Below are 1,435 nucleotides of genomic sequence, written 5' to 3'. Positions count from 1 at the left end.
AGAACGTCCCTTAGCACCGTCAGCTATAGACCGTTCCGATAATTCTCGAGGAACATTTAAAAGGTCCTATCTGACATTTGTAAACAAAACCCAATTTATGCGTATTCTTAGCTTCTTGTCTTGAAGCTTAGTGAAAAAAAAAAATTGTTTTTGATTTTATAAAAAAAATTATAGTATCCGAAAAAAAGTCCAATTTGAAAAGCAACACAATATCGCACAGCTTTCTGATTGGACCTTTTTACCTACTAGTAGGCCAATCTGTTATTCGAACAAAAACTTTGACAGATACAGATTGGACCTCGCATTTTAAACTGTTGCAAAACATGTTAAAATTCTTTATCAGTGAAATGAAGTGCAGAAGAGAAAAAATGAAGTTATCTTCGTCTAAGCTTCAGTCGTTGCTCGGTAAGTTGGAGAATTATTTCGGAATTACTTAAGTTATTTGTGATACTTTGTATTGCTAGATGTCGCCGAGAGAATTGATTTGCGTCTTCGAAGTCCAAAGACCAGAAATCGCATGAAAATTTTTTATCGCGGTTTTAGTATGAGAGTATGTGATCTCTCCATGCAATCAACTGATTTGGAAGGTAAAGTTTAATACATATCATAATTTATGTAAAGTTATAAATTGAAACTAACTATACGTTTTCAGATTGTGAATCGTCATTCGAGGCTCAGTATCAACCTCGGCCATGTTACAACCATCCTACTAATGGAGGTTGTCCGCACGACGGTATAGGGACATATATCTGTTCACCTTCTTGCCTCCATAAGATTGGTTCTTGTGATTGTTCATATAGTCACGAGTATAGTAAATTACGCAACACCTAGACGAATTTGGTAAATCTAGTTTATTCTTGTTTATTGTTATATACTAGATAGTACATTATTATTTTTAATATGATTTTAGATGGAAATTTGGCATTGGAAACTACGCACTGATCTCGAACATCTCGCCGTCATCGTTGTTTTTTCTCTCACGATATTTCATATTAATAAATAAATATAACATTCACTGTTTTGTTACCGTTTCTTTGTTTTTTTTTAATCATTTAACTATTTCAAATATTTATACATCTCTAATTCTCTTGTATGAGCTTCCATTTATCATTTTCCTTCTTGACTCCTACTTCATCTTCTACGGTCTTTTCAGCGACGACTAAACTCTCATCACCTGCCATCATGTGGCTAATGGATTCCTATTTTGATACACAGAAGAATTTGATGTAAGAATAATGCTCGTTAAAAAATGAAACCTCCATGAAAAAATATTGATAATATTTTTATGGAGATGTATCTAGAATTCGAATATCCTATGACAATCATTTCGTATTATTGTTGATCATAATAATAAATTGGTTCTTGTCGAGCCTTTGTAGTCATTGAATCAAAGGTCCAATATGTTACCAATTTTAACTACAAGACCTATTAGATA

At 32.8% G+C, this 1,435-nt stretch overlaps 1 protein-coding gene across 1 annotated transcript; it reads left to right on the top strand.

Annotated features, from left to right (window-relative positions):
- Window positions 1–213: 213 nt before the first annotated feature.
- On the top strand, window positions 214–831 carry LOC129716838 (uncharacterized). The gene is made up of 3 exons (XM_055666677.1): window positions 214–405; window positions 465–587; window positions 653–831. Exons 1-3 carry the CDS (start codon window positions 324–326, stop codon window positions 829–831), a joined length of 384 nt encoding a protein of 127 aa, XP_055522652.1. The 5' UTR covers window positions 214–323.
- Window positions 832–1,435: the final 604 nt, after the last annotated feature.

This window comes from Wyeomyia smithii, chromosome 1, assembly GCF_029784165.1.
Source record: "Wyeomyia smithii strain HCP4-BCI-WySm-NY-G18 chromosome 1, ASM2978416v1, whole genome shotgun sequence".
In the NCBI taxonomy this organism is placed as follows: Eukaryota; Metazoa; Arthropoda; class Insecta; order Diptera; family Culicidae; genus Wyeomyia; species Wyeomyia smithii.
This window is presented reverse-complemented; position numbering and strand designations above follow the sequence as displayed.